We start from the raw sequence: 18,364 nt of genomic DNA on the forward strand, positions 1-18,364 counted from the left end.
TTACCGGGCTAGATTAGAGAGCAGACCAACATGGGTGATGTTGTAGTGGATATCTGCTATGGAATGCCTGATCAGGAAGATGAAGTAGATGATGCCTTCTTCAGACAACTGGAAGAAGCTTCACACTTGCAGGTCCTGGTCCTCATGGGGGTTTTTAACCCCCCTGATATCTGCTGCCTCCAGCAGGGCACAAGCAATCCAGGAGGTTTCCGGAGGGTATTGACAATAACTTCCTGACACAGGTGATCAGGGAGCTGATGTGGAGAGGAGCTTTGTGACACCTGACTTTTACAAACAAGGAAGAACTGGTTGGGTATGTGAAGGTTGGGAGCAGCCTTGGCTGACCACAAGAGGGTGGACTTCAGGTTCCTGAGAAGAGAGAACAAGGCAAATAGCAGGACCACAACCCCAGACTTCAGGAGAGCAGACTTTGGGCTGTTCAGGGAAGAATCTCATGGGATAAGGCCCTGAAGAGAAAGGCAGTCCAGACAAGTTGATTGATTTTCAAGAATTGCCTTTTCAGCACTCAAGATCGGTTGATCTCAATGGGCAAGAAATCAAGCAAAGGTCAGGAGGCCCGTATGGATCAAAAAGAGTGTCTGATAGGCCAGCTGGTTGTGATGCCGCTCAGAGGGACCACGACAGGCTGGAGAAATGGGCCAACAGGAACCTTGTGAAGTTCAACACAGGGAAACGCCATGTCCTGCCCCTTGGGAAGAAGAACCCCAGATACCAGGACAGGCTGGGGCTGACTGGCTGGAAAGCAGCTTGGCAGAAATGCACCTGGGGGTCCGGATGGGCAGCAGGTTGAGCATAAGCCAGTAATGTGCCCTTGTGGCAACCTGGACCAACAGACGCCCGGGCTGCATTAGGTGGAAGAGGCTTATAAAAAACCAGAAGTACCTCAGACCCCTTACGCAGCACTGTACATATGTCTGGTGACCTGGCAGTGCAGTCTGTAATAGCACTGCATGCACAGGGCTTGTTCCTGGGGTTGTTCAGGGATTTTGGGATGTAATCTGGGTCAGACCCTGGGCCAGCAGGACAGCATCCTGCCTGTGAGGGAAGCCAGCACCAGCACTTCAGAGTGCAGCGTAGCGGCTCCCTGCAGCGTGTGCGAGCAAGGCTGGTTCCTCCATCAAGTGCCACTGTCTTCTGTAATTGAAGCAGGCTAATCACTACAGTGTGATACACATTACAAAATATCTGTAATTTAATTCAGACAACTCTGTGTATTCTTACTAGTCAAAAAAAAAAAAAAAAAAATCTAATCCCTCTTTTAAGTTCTGGCTTTCCATGGTTTCCAATGGCAATAACCAGTTCCATCTTGAGAGCAGAAATTATATTCCTTTTTTTTTTTTTTGACTCTGTTTCCTTGGCTGTTCTTTTTTTCTTCTCCCACCATAAGAACAGAAATTCTGAATCTACTCTGTCTGTGAGGAGTTATTTGGTATCAGTTTCTCATGCCTCTCATTTCTAGCTGTGATTTTAAGATAAATCACTCGAGTGGCTACTCATTCTTTCCCATGCTCTGCAGCCCTTGCCCACTTAATTTCTGGCTGTCATGATACTCCAACTATCACCGTTATGAAGTGTACTCATCCAGGAAGCAAACTTGGTCAAGAGGGAAAAATTTGTTACTACTTTTTTGGTATTATTAATTCACACAATAGATAAAGTACCTAAAACTACAGCTCACATATGGAATACTGATAAAATATTATAAGCAGAGAAGTAAATTCACAACTAAAAATTAAAAGTTTCTTTTAACCTTTTTTTCTTAACAATAACACAATAAAATCCAAAATGTGCTTTGCAATGCTACAGCATTTTTGGACATGGGGAACTGAGGTCTCTCTATCAAAGCAAGAGAAAAATATGTCTTCAAAAAAGGTGGAGATAGCTAGGAGAAGGTACCTTAGAGTTTTCAACTTACATTTATGTACATATATAAAAACTGATTAAAAGGAAGTACGTGTATTTAAATGAACTAACTTGAAAAAAAAAATCAGTATCCCCCTACCATGGCTTCTTACCTTTACCGTGGAATTGTGGAATAGTGAAAACTCAACTGGAGTTGTGAAAACTCAACTAATTTTTGCAAAAATGCTGATTTGCAGTCAGACATCGTGTCTTTTTCACAGTTTCAGAATGTTAGTCATATTAATGGTGAAATAATTCATACTAAGTGAACTAATGGTGCAATTAAAACAAAGTATTTACAGGTTAATGATTTTTGTTATTTACATTCACAGTACCAGCAAGTGTGTAGCGTGTAGATTAAAGTAGTTAACAAGCGAATCATTGTAATATTCTTTGGAGAATGTATATATAATTCCTAAACTGAATAAGATGGTTTTATTGTCAGTCCTAAATCTTATCTTATGAAACAGCCTGTACCCATGAAATTAGATAGTCTACTTGTTCTGCATAATGTCACTGTGGTAGAGTTCTATATTATAATAACGGAAAAATGTGTATACTGTATAAAAATGGTAACTGGCAATTTATACAATAAGAATATACAGCTTTTCTTCAGTAACATATGCATGTCTTCAATTTCTCCTTTTAGAGTTGAAGAAAGTTTCAAGACGTTGTTCTGGGCTATATTTGGACTCTCAGAAGTTAAATCAGTTGTCATCAATTACAAACATAAATTTATTGAAAATATCGGTTATGTTCTTTATGGAGTCTATAATGTTACCATGGTCATTGTCTTACTGAACATGCTTATTGCAATGATCAACAGTTCATTCCAGGAAATTGAGGTAAAAATTCCATTTATGATGAAACATTTGCAGTTATAGCTAATTGTCTAAGTCTCCTGGAACATTTTCTTGTTGACATCTTATTTAAGAAAAATAACACAGAGGCTTTTGGAATATATTAGAAAATATTAATTCCACTCTACATTTTTATTATAAAACACCAGGAAATTACCCGGCTGCATGTGCTTGCAATAGTAAGAACTAGACTGGACTAAGAAACTGCTGTTGAATTGTGTTACGTTCCTGAAGAGGATAAGCTACATTGTGTGACTTTGTGAATCTTTCATTTGCCTCATTTGTAGTTATTATTTGAGTAGTGTCCCTCTTGCTGCAAGGAATTTCTCATTTCTATGCCTTGACCTTGCAAGCAATTCTATAGCATGTTCTTTTCTTCTTTTATTTAAAGAACTGTTGCTCTAGTGCGCTGCAGTGAACAAACTTTACTTGACAAAGTAATCAGCAGCACTACTAAAAGTCGGCATGGACTTCTGCATGCCACGGAAAACAAAGGGCTACATCATTATCATTGTTTAGAAAAAAAGGAAGCCAACCTGCAGGAGCCAGGCCATCCCAGCCTTTCCCAGGTGATGTCCTTGCCACAAGGCAGCAGACTCAGGTTTGACACCGCTCTGGTTCCAGGTTCTGGGCTCTGGTTTGGAGCTGTAGCATTGTCCAGCTTGAGCAGGAGAAACATGCATTCTCTAGGGAGGTTCAGATTCTTCTGACTCAGGAGGGCACAGAACAAGCTGCCAGGTTCAGAGCAATAAAAACCGGGATATTATCCAAAAGTACAGTGACTGGATACAAACAGCTTCTGAAAACAGCTACAGCAATACTGAGTCGTGTCCTTGAACATGACGTCAGTCCTTTGCAGAAAACTCTTTTGAACTTTACAGAGAGGAATAAAATGAGTGTTTTGGCTATCGTAAATGATAAACATAAACCATGGTGATGATAGCATACCTGATTTAATCATATATTTGAGCTTTTAACTTCATGTTTAAAGTAATAGAGTAAAATTTTAATTTAAAATTCTGGGACTATGTTTTTTTCACAAAAAAAGATAATAGACTAATTGCTACAGAAGAGACCAATAAGATAAGAAATCAGAGCTGGCAGTCGCATTGAGAGATTTACATTTTTCTTATGTTAACATAGGATTTTTTCATTTTGTTTATTGAGCATGACAGTGTTCCAAGCAAGCAGCTACTCAGTCAAGCCCTAGCATATGAATTTGAGTGTTGCCATGAAGCTTTAACTTGGGCATTGTATTGTGTGCTTTTAAATCAGAACTTCCCTTCTTATCTGTGTATTTACAAAGAGCACCAAACAAAAAGGTCTGTCTTTGTGATCCTGTATTACAGGCTATTAGCACTCCCTCTGGAGTAACCAATGTTTAAATGAAATCCACTATGTTCTTCTGTAATTGCATTATTTTAAATGGATTAATAAGAGCCGTTGCATTAATTGAAATTTTGTTTTCACAGATTATAAACAAGTTCTTGATCTGTCTGAGATTAACTTCAGCCAATTATATTCAAAACATACATAAAGTTTACCCATAGCATCTTCAATAGTCAAGGTGGTATGAACCGTGTATTAACAGCTGTGTTTCTGTTTTACAGGATGATGCTGATGTAGAATGGAAATTTGCAAGGGCTAAACTTTGGTTTTCTTACTTTGAAGAAGGGAGAACTCTTCCAGTACCCTTCAACTTAGTGCCAAGTCCAAAATCTTTGCTGTATCTCTTACTCAGAATCAAAAAATGTATTTCTAAACCATTTCTGTGCCAAAAGAAAAGCTTTCAGGAAGATGCAGAGATGAACAAGGTAATTTTATAATGCATATACTGACTGCTGATTTTAAAAGATAAAGCCAATTTTAATTTCATTTTTGTTGTTGACCTGTTTTTCTCATTAATTTCCCAGCATACTTAGTCCATACTGAAGGCAGTCACTACGTACAGGCTGAAATTCTTACTTTGTTTTTAAATATAAATATTTGTCTACAGTTAAGTCCAAAAATACCATTGTAAATTTACAGTTCTTCCTGCTTCTTGTCACAGAATCAGAGAATGTTTCAGGTTGGGAGGGACTTCAGGAGGCCTGTAGTCCAACGTCCTGCTCGCAGCAGGGTCAACTCTGAGGTCAGGCCAGGTTGCTCAGGGCTTCATCCATTCAGGTCTGGAAAAGGTCCAAGGATGGAGACTGTACAATCTCTCTGGGCAGGATGTGCCACTGCCTGACTGTCCTTGTGGAGAAAAAGTGTCTCTTCACAGGGAAAATGCTCCAGCTCCAAACATCTTTGTGTCTCTGCTGAACTTGCTGCAGTTTTTCAACCTTCTGCTGAACTTGCTGCAGTTTCTTAACATCTTTCTCTCTGTCACCCAAGTCTCCCAGGTTCTTTTCTGCAGAGCCGCACCCCAGCCAGCCAGTCCCCAGCCTGTGGTGTTGAAAGAGTTATTCCTTCCCATTTGTCCTTATTGAAATTCACAGGGTTCCTGTCACCACCATTCTCCTGGATGGCATCCCTGCCCTCAAGCCTATCAGCTGCTCCCTCCACCCCTCCGATTCTGACTTTGTCTGCAAACATCAGACCCCTGGTCATTGATAAAGGTGTTTAAAAGGGCAAGGCCCAGGACAAGACCCCTGTACTACCCTCTAAGCACAACCATCCAGCCAGGATTTTGCCCATTTAGTTGTCCACCCATCCAGACAGTAACATCCTAATGCAGGTACAAGAATATTCCAGGATAAATAAATTCTCAGTTAAAACCCTCGCTAAAGTCAAGGTTGATGACTCCCCTGGCTCTCCCCTCATCTGCAAATCCAGACATTTTATCTCAGAGGGCGATCTGGATTGGTTAGACAGGTTTTACTCTTCCTAAATCCACACATGCTGTTCCTAGTCACCGTCTGATCTTCCATGTGCCCAGAAATGTGCTCCAAGAGGACTCAATCCATTATTTGCCAGTTAACAGAAGTGAGATTGAGTGGCCTGTATTCATTTTGAAGATGGGTTTGACATTTGTCTTTCTCCAGTCTTTGGAGACCTCTCCCAATTTTCACAATCTTTCAAAGATGATAGCATCTTTGCTAGGGCTTCATCTGAATATAAGCCTGTTGTGTGCCCAGGTGGCCAAGAAGGCCAGTAGCATCCTGGCTTATGTCAGAAATGGTGTGGCCAGCAGGACTGGGGAAGTGATTGTCCCCCTGTACTCAGCACTGGTGAGGCCTCACCTCAAATACAAGAAGGGCCCCTCACTACAAGAAGGACACTGGGGTGCTGGAGCACATCCAAAGAAGGGCAACGAAGCTGGTGCAGGGTCTAGAGCACAAGTCTTATGAGGAGCGGCGGAGGGAACTGGGGTTGCTTAGTCTGGAGAAAAGGAGACTGAGGGGAGACCTTATCGCTCTCCACAACTACCTGAAAGGAGGATGTAGCAAGATGGGAGTCAGTCTCTCCTCCCAAGTAACAAGTGATAGGACAAGATGAAATGGCCTCAAGTTGTGCCGGGGGAGGGTGTGGGGTGTTGTTAAGCATTGGAACAGGCTGCCCAGGGAACTGGTTGAGTCACCGTCCCTGGAGGTATTTAAAAGATGTGTGGATGCGGTGCTGAAGGGATATGGTTTAGTGGTGGTTTTGGCAGTGCTGGGTTAATGGTTGGATTTGATGATCTTAAAGGTCTTTTCCAACCTAAAGGATTCTACGATTCTGTGATCCACTCTCTCAGCACCCGTGAATGGAGCTCATTGGGTCCAATGAACTTTCCTGGGTCAAGTTCTCTCAAATAACCCCTGACTTGATCCTTCTCTACAGCCGGTCATTCTCCTCCTCGTCAAACCCATTCATTAAGCACAGAGGCCTTGCAAACTGTTAGCTAAGTCCCACAGCCTTACCCGAGTCCGCTGTCACTAAATCCCCTGCCCCACTGAGCAACAGGCCCACATTTCCCTTGTTCACCCTTATACTGCTATTGTAGCAGTAGAGGCTCTTCTTACTGCCTTTGCAAATGTCAGCTTTGAGCTTTGTCTTTCCTACCACCACCCTCACATGCCTGGGCAGAGTTTCTAAATTCCCCCTTTCTAACTTGTCTCTGCTTCCACTGAGAATGCAGCCTGCTTTTATTGTAAAGCACTCTGTTATCTCTTTCATTTTACACAAGTGCAGTAAAAAGCACTTGGGTTGATACGTTGCTGTATTTCATTTGAAGATTTTCTAGTCAGTCGATTTTTCTTGCGGTGTCTTGGTATAAATCAAATTAATTGCTTTAGGAGCACATGGGGCATGGCATTAGGTGGTAATGGACGTGTAAAGACTCGCACTGTTGTAACACATTAGGGAAGAAGAGCTTTGCAAGGCGACTGATCAGACTTAGTGAGTAGAAAGGTGAGCGTATGGTAACATTCACACCAAAAAAAAGCCCACAGGTTTGTCATTGTGACAGAATCAAATGTGTCATTTATGGAACTTTTTAATGTGGAAGGATCTTTGTTAAAATAGGCAGTAGTCTGAGAAGAGGCCTTCAGGGTTAGGAGTTCTTGAGTCTCTAGTCAAGAGTCAATAGACTGGGGGTCAGTAGAGAAGTTACATGCATCTGTCAGCTCTCTGTCACCAATGTGACAAGCACTTTTTCCGTCACACTTATCAGCTGAAGAGTAAAAGAGAAAAGAAACTGGTTGCAATCCTAGAACGAAAAAATGGAGCTATAGGGAAAAATATCGTGCATCTGGCAAGCCTCTCTCTCTAGTTAACTTCATAACAGTTTAGAAAAACAAACACTGACATTACAAACACTGTCAACAAAGTCAAGATTGTTATTAACTTCGGATGTCTCGTGTGCTACGGGTAATTTTTCTAGCATTTCACACATCTCACTTCATTTTATTTGGGAAATCTAATCCTAAGGTATTTAAGACCACCTTGATGCAAACTGGTTTCACAACTTCCATGAGTGATAAGGTCATCCCTGAAAAATCATGACTTTAAGGAGATGCATATAAACTTCAAATTAGGAGACAGTGAGAAACAACAAATCAAAGGATTTTTGTTTTTCTAATTCACTTAATTTGTGACTTTGAAAGGCACATAAGTTAGAAGCTTGTTTTTAATATTTCTTTAAACTGAAATTTATGTTCCCATAAAATAGGTTCTCTTAAAAATCCCATTCCTGCACCCTAAGGAAAGATGCTGGATTTCTATGATTCCTTTCCAAAATTATATTCAAACCTAGCAATTCAGATGGCTAGAATGGTGCAAATTGTAATAATTACCAATTCTGGATAAAACAATAACAGTTGTGTCTGCTTTTACTGCAGTCCTTCTGAAAGAGATCTGAGAGGATGTAACTGTGGTTTATCAAATTTTTTCCTAACCCTGAATTAATTTTTAGTCTACAAATATTAATGCTTTCCACTTGCTGCAGATTCTAGTATAACTAATGCGAAGGGAAATGTTCTTACTCCCCAGCCAAAGAAGCTGTAAAACTGCAAATCAAATTAAAAACAAAAAGCTTTTACATTGAAAAACATAAAGCAGCGGAGTCACATCTCTCCATTCCTCAGCTTTCCCAGCAGGGTTGCTGATATTGCCAGATGATTACATTTTTACTTACCTTTTGGACTGTCACAGACTGCAGAGCTTACTTTATCTGAATCTATCAGATGCTGCCATCCTTCACACTTCTAAAACGTAACTAAAATGTTTGTGTCTCATTTTGACCCACTGTTGATGATTCCTTATTGCTGAGGCTGTTTTATGGCATCTTCTCAAAGTCATTCTCAAGCTTTTCGGGTTTTGACTTTGGACTCGTCCTGTGCTGAGCAGGTTGGTGCTGCTGTGACTGCTGAGCAAGGAGCTACGTGGGCTAGGAGCTACTTTAAACACAGTGAGCTGTGCTAAGATAAGAAAAGATTTGGCATGACCAGACCCAAGACTTGGTGGCTGTGGCTGTGCTAGTAAATTAAATGTGACAGGGAGCTTACCTGGGCACCAAGACCAATTCAGGAATGACTTCTCCCTATTGAAGTAGTTTTCCTCCCAAAGTAGAGTTCCTGCAAGCTGTTGTCCCCAGACCATTCCAGTTGTCAAAGCGTGCCTCGGGAGAGAGCCAGTTGCTCCGGCGTAAGTCCTACTTGGGAGGACACTAGAAATTTACTGATAGAAGACATTGCACTGCAGTACCCAGAAATGTTAGCACACGCTTGAGTTCACTGATTCAGACCCAGCCTGTGGGTCTTTCTCCTGCAGAACCTGCATCTTCTCAGTGCAAAAGCGGCAGCAGCACCAGGGGGAGTGTAAAGACAAGAATTAAGATGGGAAGGAGGGAAATTCTGCCCTAGAGCCAGCTCTGCCCTGATTGCCATTGGCAGAAAACAAAGGCAACGCTAAATGGCAAGTGATTTATATAGCTGTTCTCGAAGTGTAGCATGCCAGAAACTTAATTTCTTCAGACATATCTACAAGTAATAATAAAAGTTGGGAAGATGTTTACTTTCAGGCTGTTGATTAAAACCTGCAGATTTCTTCTGTTTTAGGCTAGAATTGGTGTTTTAAACATCAAGTGAACAAGAAAGTCAAACCAAAAAAAGCGGAGAAATAAATGAAGAAAAAGGAGAGGTTTAAAGAAACCTACTTGGAGTTTTATTCTAAATTGAAAAATTGCCTTGTGAAGGAGAAATTTTATGGTTTAAGAGTCACAGAACTTGTTCATCTTCCCGAGCTTAAAACCAGTACTGGCAGCGAACCTAGATAAGCCATTTTCTTAAAACATGCCCCTTCAGAAAAGAAATAAGGAACAACCAGTTACTGAAATAGCTTTAAACCCTCACTCAGACAACAAAACACCTTTTACTTTCTTAGTGTAAAACAGTATTTCTAAAATTTTCACAAGTGACCTCTGGTTCTGGGAGCGCAAACCGAGTCATTTTGTGGGATCTCACACCTCTGGTCAAAGCACGTGCAATTTACTGGAATTCCATCAGCTGCTTCTGAAAAATGGGATTTAGGGTGTTAACAAAGTGCTACTCAAAACAGCTAGGGTAATTATGTTATTATTCTGATTGCACTGAATTTTAAGTAATACTAGAGAATGACGAAATGCAAAGCAAGTTTAAAAAAGAAGATTTTTTTCTAAAAGCAATGGTCCATGTATGCTACATGTCTTCTTTCACACAAGACTCCTGGGGGAGAGTTATATCTTGTTAGGGTTTATAGCATTGTTTTATTTAAATTTCCCTTTTTTTTTCCATTCCTCCAGTGGATTTTCAATAGCTATTAACTTAAAAATATGAACTGTAGTTCAGTCATTAATGTGACAGGCTGAGTTTACCCTAGTAGTAATTTTGGGGAGAGGAAAAACCCATAGGTGTGAAGCTTAAAGAGAGTTTACAAACTTTGTGTAAAAATGAAGTTATAATGAAATCTTGGCAATCTCTGCCACCAAGTGGTCATTCAGCAAAGCACAATAGATGTTCTGCCCTGTTACTGTTACACAGAAGCAGACTTAATAAAGTAACACGCTTCTGATTTACCTGCCAATTTTCAGGGTGCAGTTTCTAGTTAATTAAAAGCACATTATTCTGTTGAAAAAATGCAGAGTGCTGAAGGGTCAAAGTTAAGTTAAAGGTGTTACGGTATGTCTGGCTTTACAAGTTTGCAGTTACTTAACTGATTTCACTACATATTACCAATTTTGCTATTTCAAGTGGAAATCAATTTTTAGTTAAGCATTGGATTAACTTTTGAAGTGAACCAATGTAACATAAATTTAAAACTGGTAACCAGCATGACAGATTACATTTAAAATACATAATAAAATACATAATAAATATTTTAAAATGCATAATAAAATTAAATACATTTGTAGATTGTATGTAAACCGGTAAGTAACAGGATCATGAATGGTTGCCACAGCTGCAGAATGGTTATCTGCCACTGCAGAGGAAGCATACTTTTCCTCTTATTCTACTACATTATTTCAAAAAATTGTGCATTAGGAAACCAGGAGCTGAGAAAGCAGGAAGATTGTTTTTCTCTTTTAATCTAGTAATAAAGGTGAGACCCAAAAGAGTATTATTAGTTCTAAAACCCTGAAAGACATAGTGATTACACAGTCGCTTAAACTCACTAGCCACTACTTTTTATTATAAATCAGATACATAGTTTAAGTTAAAAAGTTTAGATAACTTTATGTTTTCTAATATAAATTAAAAAAAATTTAAGGTAGCTTTATTCAAGCAAGAAAAAGCAACCATAATTTGCCCTTTTTATACATCTGTAATTCAATTTACATCCAAATTCAGGTTAATATGTTAGAGAAAGTTATTAATTATTTATATATCTATTTATATATTACTGTATATCTTTTATCATTACTTTTGCTTAGTCAAATAAACATAGTCTGAATAGATATATAATGTTTTTAAAAGTAAGTATATATAGATATCGTGACTCTTTCTAAAGCAAAAAACCAAAATCTGAATTCAGTGTAAACTTTATATTAATTGCAAATTAATATATTTTACCAGTAAGTGTAATTTTTTCTTCAGGAGAAATTATCAAAGTATAAACCTGATCTAATGAAAAATGTCTCTGCCCATGGAAGGGGCGTTGTGCTACATGATCTTTAAAGGTCCCTTCCAATACAAACCATTCTGTGATTCTGTGAAATGCTAAACAAAATCTAAAAATATTTGAATTATTCCCTGTATGCAGATTCATGAAGACTTATTTGCTTTACTCTTAAAGTGAATATAAAGTCATTTGGAATTCTAGAAAACTAGAAAACTTCTAAGAAGCAAGCTCTGCAGCAACTGGGAGAACTGAGAATTTTAGTTGATGTCCTCATTGCTGGTTAAACAACTCAATCTGATGCCTCATTAAGACTTTTTATACATATACAATTCCCACATTTTTAATTTTAGCCTTTGTGTTAGTACATGTAAGTTACAACAAAGCCCCACTAAAGCTTTCTGATGAGATATTTTTATCATTTTCTAATTGATATCTGGTGAATATTTATCGCATGTTCCATATTCCTACTTCCATTTATTATCAAACTTCAGCCATGAGAAGTTCCTGTTATAACTCAAGAGGTTATAATGATTTCGGTTGCAGCAGAAATGGCTACATGAGGGCTTTAGCCTTCATTAACGTCAGGCATTGTGTTGTGGGCCCCCTTGATGTGTGACATGCCTGTACCACTGCATAAGCATTTAACCCTCCCCTGCTTTCCTCTCCATCAAACTGTATCCCAGCATATCCCACATATTATTTACCAGCCTTCAAAGTGCACTAGTTTGCTTATCTGTAGGTGCTCGATGCATAAAGACAGAGATAACCACCATAGAGAACCTCACTGGAAGTGCAACACAATCCCACAGGATCTGAAGAAGTGCAATGATAGCTCCGTGCTTTAAAACAGTAAAAATTTTATTGGACCATGTATAATTACAGAGAACTGACTTTTTAGTGGCAGTCCCACTTATTAATCATTCAGATAGTCATGATCTATATTTCACATTTTTTCATTTCTTGCACTACTACTCGTTAAACTGGCCCCATCATCAGACTAAAGTAATATCATTCGTTTCATTTTGACAGTTGCTGTTCACTCTTACTGCAGCCTAGTCATTCAGCCTGAGTCTCAGTTCCCCATTTTGTGATGCTTTAGTCCTTCTCAAAGATGTAAATCGGTAATGAAGCCTGCAAATTGCATCCTCGGTGTTTCATCAGGGAGTGATGTCCTTTCCTTTCAGCATGTGTAGTAAGGAAGATGCTACTCAGAAATGTCAGCTGATAATTTTGTGGTCCCTGGCATGAACTGCCTAACTGATTATATTCAGCCATTAGTGCAAGTGAGGGGAGAAGCAAACTCCTTGTATATTTTGTGGTAGTGGAGGTCACATTAGTTATGTGCAAGTGCTGTGAAAGAAAGAAAAGGAGTAATGCTGCCACCTCTCCTTCCTTGGCTTCTTCCACACCCTGCCCTGACTCTCCCTCATCCATTGGCTACAAAGCTCTGCCACACCAGTGTTCCCTTCCTCCTGACGCGGAGGGCATGTTGATCTGCTTGATGGTAGGAAGGCTCCACAGAGGGAATTGGATCCAGAGGCTGGATTGATGGGCCAAGACCAATGGTATGAGGTTCAACAAGGCCAAGTGCCGGGTCCTGCATTGAGTCACAACAACCCCACGCAGTGCTACAGGACTGGGGAAGAGTGGCTGGAAAACTGCCTGGCAGAAGGACCTGGGGGTGTCGGTCGGCAGCCAGCTGAATATGAGCCAGCAGTGTGCCCAGATGGCCAATAAGGCCAGCACCTTCCTGGCCTGTATCAGGAATAGTGTGGCCAGCAGGACTAGGGAAGTGATTGTCCCCCTGTACTCAGCACTGGTGAGGCCACAGCTTGAGTACTGTGTTCAGTTTTGGGCCCCTCACTACAAGAAAGACATCGAGGTGCTGGAGCACATCCAGAAGCTGGTGAAGGGCATAGAGAACAAGTCTTATGAGGAGCAGCTGGTGGAACTGGGATTGTTTAATCTGGAGAAAAGGAGGCTGAGGGGAGACCTTATCGCTCTCTACAGCTACCTGAAAGGATGTAGAGGTGGGGGTCGCCCTCTCCTCCCAAGTAACAAGTGATAGGACAAGAGGAAGTGGCCTCAAGATATGCCATGGGAGGTTTAGATTGGATGTTAAGAAAAAGTTCTTCACCAAAAGGGTTGTCAAGCATTGGAAGAGGCTCCCCAGGGAAGTGGTGGAATTGCCATCCCTGGAGGTATTTAAAAGATAGGTAGACGTGATGCTTAGAGACATGGTTTAGTGGTGGTTTTGGCAGTGTTAGGTTGATAGTTGGACTCAATGATCTTAAAGGTCCCTTCCAACCCAGACAATTCTGTGACAACTTCAACTAGAACAGGTTGCTCAGAGCCCCATCTAACCTGGCCTTGAATGTTTCCAGGGCTGGGACATCTACCACCACTCTGGACAACACGTTCCAGTATTTCACCATCCTCAGAGTGAAAAATTTCTTCCTAATATCTAGTCTAAATCTACCCTTTTTTAGTTTAAAGCCATTACCCCTTGTCCTGTTGCAATAGGCCCTGCTAAAAACTTTGTCCCCATCTTTCCTGTAGGCCCCCTTTAAGTACTGGAAGGCCACTATAAGGTCTCCCCGGAGCCTTCTCTTCTCCAGGCTGAACAACCCCAACTCTCTCAGCCTGTCTTCATAGGAGAGGTGCTCCAGCCCTCGGATCATCTTTGTGGCCCTCCTCTGGACCTGCTCCAACAGATCCATGACTTTCCTATGTTGGGGGCTCCAGGGCTGGATGCAGTACTCCAGGTGGGGTCTCACCAGAGCAGATGTTAGGAGCAGGTAAGAGGCAGAGTAAAGGGAGAAGACCTCCCAGTTTTCACTTGCCTACATCACAATGTGAAAGGGTTTGTTTCAACCCTTGTGATGAAATTCTACACGGGTGTGAGGACTTTACCACAGTAATTTAATAATCTCCAAATTGAGCTTTACAGTTAATGTTCTGTCATATGATATATGCATGAGGTAATTTAACCATATTGTTCTTCTATTTATTTTGTACTATAAATAATATTTCCATTTCAGCTTGGTCAAAGGAAGCAATCAAGTATAAGAAGCTCAGATGAAATCCATTTAAACAGTTTAAACAATCCTCCAAGGCAATACCAGGTAAAAAAAAAAACAGATTATTTTTAAAGAAAATCACGAAGTAGCAGAACTGGCAGATCAGACTGACAGCATGAACACAGTTTTGAATTTATGTTAAACAACATGAATTAAGAATTAATCCACAGACCTTGTATATATCAGAAATAAATGCAGTGGTTTAGGAATTTGCAGTACAACCTGAGGGTAGTTTTGTCTCGTCTTTGTTTCTTAAATGCTGCCCTTATAGTGCAATATTTTAAAGTGGTTGAAAAAGGTTTTTAATTTTAGAGACAGGTTGAGTCCTCAAGTGCACAGTGTGAATTAAGAAAACCAAAAAGAAATGCAAAATCTTCCTATTCCACCTGCTGAAGCAGTTGAGCATATTGTGCCACACCTCTGTATTCGAATATCTCAAGCACTGCAAATGTCTTTCAGACTTTGTGCTATCAATAGTGTGTTTATTCTTTGCCTCCTTAAGACCTGCAATGAGCCTTTAAGCATAAAGAGACCCAGCATAGTCCACATAAAGCCCAGCTATTCTGGTCCAGAGGCTGCTCCTTTCCTTCCTCTAATACTGCAAAGCAGAGCAGGTGGAAAGGAATTGGCAAGAGCTGCTTGGGCAGTAGAGCAAGATCATCTGAATGCAAAAAGGCAGAGAAAACAGCATGGAATTAAGTATACCTTTTTTAAACATAAGATAGAAAAAAGTTTTTTCCCCTTGGGCAGTCTATCTTTGCTCCACTCTTCCATTATGCAGTGTTTGTACGAGTCTATTCCAAAAACTCTGACTTTTTCACAGCCGATTTCATTATGATGCAGTGATACATATTAAGATTACAATTTTATCCCATAAATGTGAGGATGTGTGGCTTTGTATTTGAAACATTCTCAGATTATTAGAATAAACCATACAGCTGCTGACCTTGCAAGCATGACTCTAGTGATGGTCTGGAACCACTAATCTGGGATGATTCATCTCACAAGCACCTCTGGTCAGGTCTATTACTGTGGAGACAAAAGCAGACACATAAATATATGCATATATTCTATCTTGTTGTGGAAACCAATAAGTATTGTGTTGTCATGGGTTACACCATATGAATATATTAAAGCCTAAGATAGATCCTCAAAGGTAATTAGATACCTTGTTCTTATTCAAGTAATTTGAACTAATGGGAGAATCGGGGGCAGAGTTATTTTTTCCTGGAAAAGTAAAATTTGCATCTAAATTTGCTGGCCTGGGTTCCCTTTATTTTTAGCAGAGAGGGTAGTCATTCTAATGATGTGTTTTATTCGATCAGTTTTACCAGTCTGAGATGAACTACCCTCTTAGGTTTGCTTTTTGTCTCCACAGAGGGAGTTAAAGGTGACTGCCACAGACATGTACATTTGCATTAGGAACTATCTGTATTTGGTTAGATGAGTCCCAGCGAGGTGCTTAAATGACTTGTAGGATATGGGTTCCATTTTCTCTAATCCTTACATTGGGAAAAGATAACTTATCAGATAAAATGTAAAAATAGATTAAAATAACCTGATTGCAAAAGGGTTCAGCAATTAGCATTGCTAATCAGGTTCATTATCATCTTCTGGTAGCAATGAAGGCTAGATGGTTTCACCTACAGGGAGAACAAAGCTGCAGCTGTATCAATCATTCTCATAGATTCCAGTAGTAGATTAAGCTTTGTGAATGATAACATTCGTAAGACGTGTTTAGTTTTCTAACATTCATGTACATGTATGTGCAGAATTATAAAGTCTAAGTATCTACTGCAGATGAAAACAGAAATTTTTACATTCTATTCCTTTAACCTGGCAAGTCCTACACTGAAATGTCTGAGTGCAACAGAAGATAATAGAGCTCATATGCAGAAACGTCATAGCAATATGAGAAAGTCCAACTAAGAAAACTCTTTTTTTCTTCTTTCTTCTCTGCAGAAAATAATGAAGCGTCTCATTAAAAGATATGTACTGAAAGCTCAGATAGATAAGGAAAGTGATGAAGTCAATGAGGGTGAGTATGTTGATGAATTGTATGTTGATATCTAATCAGAGAATCAAAACAAACTAATTAAAGTGGTTACATATGCCACTTGAAAAATGTTTCCAAAATACTTAATCCACTCAACATGTTTACAGGTGCAAGATGTAAAAACAGCATGAAATTGAAGTTAAGGAAGAGATCATAGAGTCATAGATGTGGCTTTCTGTCTCTGCTCTCCCATCAGAAACTGTCATTGATCTGACACCTTCTTGTGAGGAGTGTTGCCACTTCTAGTAATGCCCGTGCATTTCCTGCAGGGAGGCTGCATTTAATGCAGTGGCTGGTTTGGGGCACTCCAGTAGAGATTCTCCCTTGTGTGGGAGATGTGTACATGGTGATACACATGCTTCAGCTTTTTTTTTTTTTTGGTGTGGCTTAGTAGCTGGAAACAGATGGTGAATGCACTTCACAGAAATGTTGTCTTCTGCTTGCACCCCTTCTGTTTGCAGCAGGAAAAGGAGATAACCGCTCTCTATGGAAAGGGAGAGGCCTTTGTTGCTGGCCAGGAGGATTCAGGCACCCTCCATGTGCATGATCTCTCTTCCATCTAACAGATCTTTTGGGTTTTGTTAACTGATGTGTTCTCTCACACTTCTGCCTTCAGATTTGTTTCCAGAACTGCATCTTCATAATCCTGTCCATAAGCCACCATTCACCAATGGTCCACAGAACATCCACTTTTTCTGCTTCAACAAAGAAATCCAGAGAGATCCCATGATAACTGTGAGATATTTCGGGTATGCTGGTTTTTCCCTTTATTTTTTAATAGTGTGATCTTCTAATATCTCTTACAGGTGAACTGAAGGAAATTAAACAGGACATCTCAAGTCTCCGGTATGAACTTCTTGAGGAAAAATCTCAGAATTCTGAAGATCTGGCAGAACTTATAAGGAAACTTGGGGAAAAACTGTCAATTGACTCTAAGGAAGAAGAAAGCAAGAGATAACCGAAACATTTAAGAAATGCAACAGAACATTAACAATTCACTTAAAGCCATAATTCTGTTTTTCTCAAGTCTAGCTCACATTTCTACAACAGATTCAGAAATTAAATCATTCCAATTCTTTATTGAAAAACCACAGTGGCTATTCCTCTGTGTCTATGGTAGAGAGGAAATACCACTTGAGGAAAGATATTTATTCTTTACCTGCTGAAGAAGAGTTAATTTTAGATCATTTTAGTATTCAATTTACCTCTTTTAGAATTCCAGTGGAATCTTGATAAGCCCAGTCATGAAAGATTAAAAGTATAAATCTAAACTTTTCCTACATTAACTGGTTATTTTTGCAAATTTCCTTTTGTAGACATTCTTAACATATATTTTAGGGAAGCAAAAGAGGAGAATCCCAGGCTTTTACATACTTATATCAAAAGCTATTTAATTTTTCAAGCATTGCCAACCAGCAAAAAAGAAAAAAAAAAAAGGAAAGCTAACTGCCTTTCTTAAAAACCTGCAGGATATTGAAGTACTTTATTTGATTGTTTCCTTGAAGAGGTAGAGAGCAGAATACTCAGAGCACTGTGTTATACTCTTCCCTACTTATCCCTGTCACCACTGAACAAACTATCCCGAGAGATACCTGGGTTCTAATAGGAGTTAATGCATTGAGAAAGAAATGTTTTTCACCAAGTTTATTGAAAAGCTATTGCTGTGGCCTGAAGAAAACATCTTTAATGCAAAATAATTAATCCTTGAAGTTCTAATCTGTTCCAGAATTCCCAAGTTCTTCAGCTTTTATGTCTTGAAGTAAAACCCACAAACTGCAGGGTAGGTGTTTGAATGTAAAGCTGGTAACATGTTTATTTAAGGTGGAAGACAGGAAAATGCTAGGTGCAAACCTCTCTGAATTCTGGGTATGTCATGCACTGGGGAC

At 39.7% G+C, this 18,364-nt stretch overlaps 1 protein-coding gene across 1 annotated transcript in view; it reads left to right on the forward strand.

Annotated features, from left to right (window-relative positions):
* Window positions 1-17,436, forward strand: part of TRPC6 (transient receptor potential cation channel, subfamily C, member 6) — a 38,329-nt gene extending 20,893 nt beyond the window's left edge. Inside the window, exons 7-11 of the mRNA XM_009889409.1 lie at window positions 2,573-2,768; window positions 4,394-4,597; window positions 14,384-14,467; window positions 16,385-16,460; window positions 17,285-17,436. Coding sequence (XP_009887711.1) covers window positions 2,573-2,768; window positions 4,394-4,597; window positions 14,384-14,467; window positions 16,385-16,460; window positions 17,285-17,436 — 712 coding nt within the window. The remainder of the gene's footprint in view (window positions 1-2,572; window positions 2,769-4,393; window positions 4,598-14,383; window positions 14,468-16,384; window positions 16,461-17,284) is intronic.
* The last annotated feature ends 928 nt before the right edge of the window (window positions 17,437-18,364 follow it).

The sequence above is a fragment of the Charadrius vociferus genome, unplaced genomic scaffold (assembly GCF_000708025.1).
Source record: "Charadrius vociferus isolate BGI_N301 unplaced genomic scaffold, ASM70802v2 scaffold87, whole genome shotgun sequence".
Classification (NCBI taxonomy): domain Eukaryota; kingdom Metazoa; phylum Chordata; class Aves; order Charadriiformes; family Charadriidae; genus Charadrius; species Charadrius vociferus.